General features: G+C 54.2%; 1 protein-coding gene across 1 annotated transcript in view; it reads left to right on the top strand.

The window, feature by feature from the left end:
• Positions 1-1,091: 1,091 nt before the first annotated feature.
• The window catches only part of LOC147466385 (fasciclin-1-like), a gene marked incomplete at its 5' end in the record, with an annotated part of 4,366 nt that continues 4,300 nt past the window's right edge, over positions 1,092-1,157 (top strand). The window contains one exon of the mRNA XM_086535570.1: positions 1,092-1,157. This exon is cut by the window's right edge and continues 73 nt beyond it. Coding sequence (XP_086391696.1) covers positions 1,092-1,157 — 66 coding nt within the window.

Raw genomic sequence — 1,157 nt, 5'->3', positions numbered from 1 at the left:
TCTCTCTTCTCTCACTCTCTCACACTCCTCTCCTCTCTCGCTTCTCCCGAGACATTCTCCTTTCTCACTATCACTCTCCCTCTCCATATCCCCTCCCTATTTACTCCAATCCCACCCACACCCACTCACTTCCACCCCCAAACCCACCAACACACCCCCCCCACACTACCACCCCCCTCACACCAACCCACCCCCCCCCCCCAAAACCCCCAACCCCACCCCCATCCACCCCACATCCCACCTAAACATCACCCTACCATACACCCACCACACCCACCCTCAACCCACTCACTTACCTCACTCTCTCTCACTCAATTCAACACTCATTCTAACACTGATCACACTCAAACATCTCCCTTCTCCTCCCTCTCTCTCTTTTCTCTTTCTCTACACACCACTCTCTCCCACACACTCACTCTCTCCACTCACTCTTTCTCTCACTCTCATCTCTCTCTATATATATCACTCTCTCTCCCTCTCTCTCTCTCTCTCTCTCTCTCTCTCTCTCTCTCTCTCTCTCTCTCTCTCTCTTTCTTTCTCTCTCTCTCTCTTTCTCTCTCTCTTTCTCTATCTCTCCCGAGACTTTCTCCCTTTCTCTCTATTATCTCTCCCTCTCCCATTCCCACTCCATCATTTACTCCAACTCCCACTCCCACCCACTCACTTCCACCCCCAAACCCACCCATACTCACACCCACTTCCACCCACACTCACTCACACCCACCCACACCCACCCACTTACCCCCAAACCCACCCACTTCCACCCACTTCCACACCCATAATCACCCATACCCACCCACACCCACCCTCACACCCACTCACTTCCACCCCCAAACCCACCCATACTCACACCCATTTCCACCCACACTCACTCACACCCACCCACTTCCACACCCATAATCACCCAAACCCACCCACTTCCACCCACTTCCACACCCATAATCACCCCCATCCAAACCCACCCACACCCACTTCCACACCCCCTACCCATACCCACCCATAATCACCCCCACTTCCCCCCACCCCCACCCACTTCCCCCCACCCATAATCACACCCACTCACACCTTTTCTTCTTCCTCTTCTTCAACAGGTTCTGGCCATCATCAAAACGGACAGACTTCTGCCCGCCCAGATGGCCACCCAGGGATTTACGGCT

The sequence above is a fragment of the Penaeus japonicus genome, unplaced genomic scaffold (genome assembly GCF_977035675.1).
Source record: "Penaeus japonicus unplaced genomic scaffold, GWHDUDI00000001_assembly GWHDUDI00001390, whole genome shotgun sequence".
NCBI classification, from domain to species: domain Eukaryota; kingdom Metazoa; phylum Arthropoda; class Malacostraca; order Decapoda; family Penaeidae; genus Penaeus; species Penaeus japonicus.
This window is presented reverse-complemented; position numbering and strand designations above follow the sequence as displayed.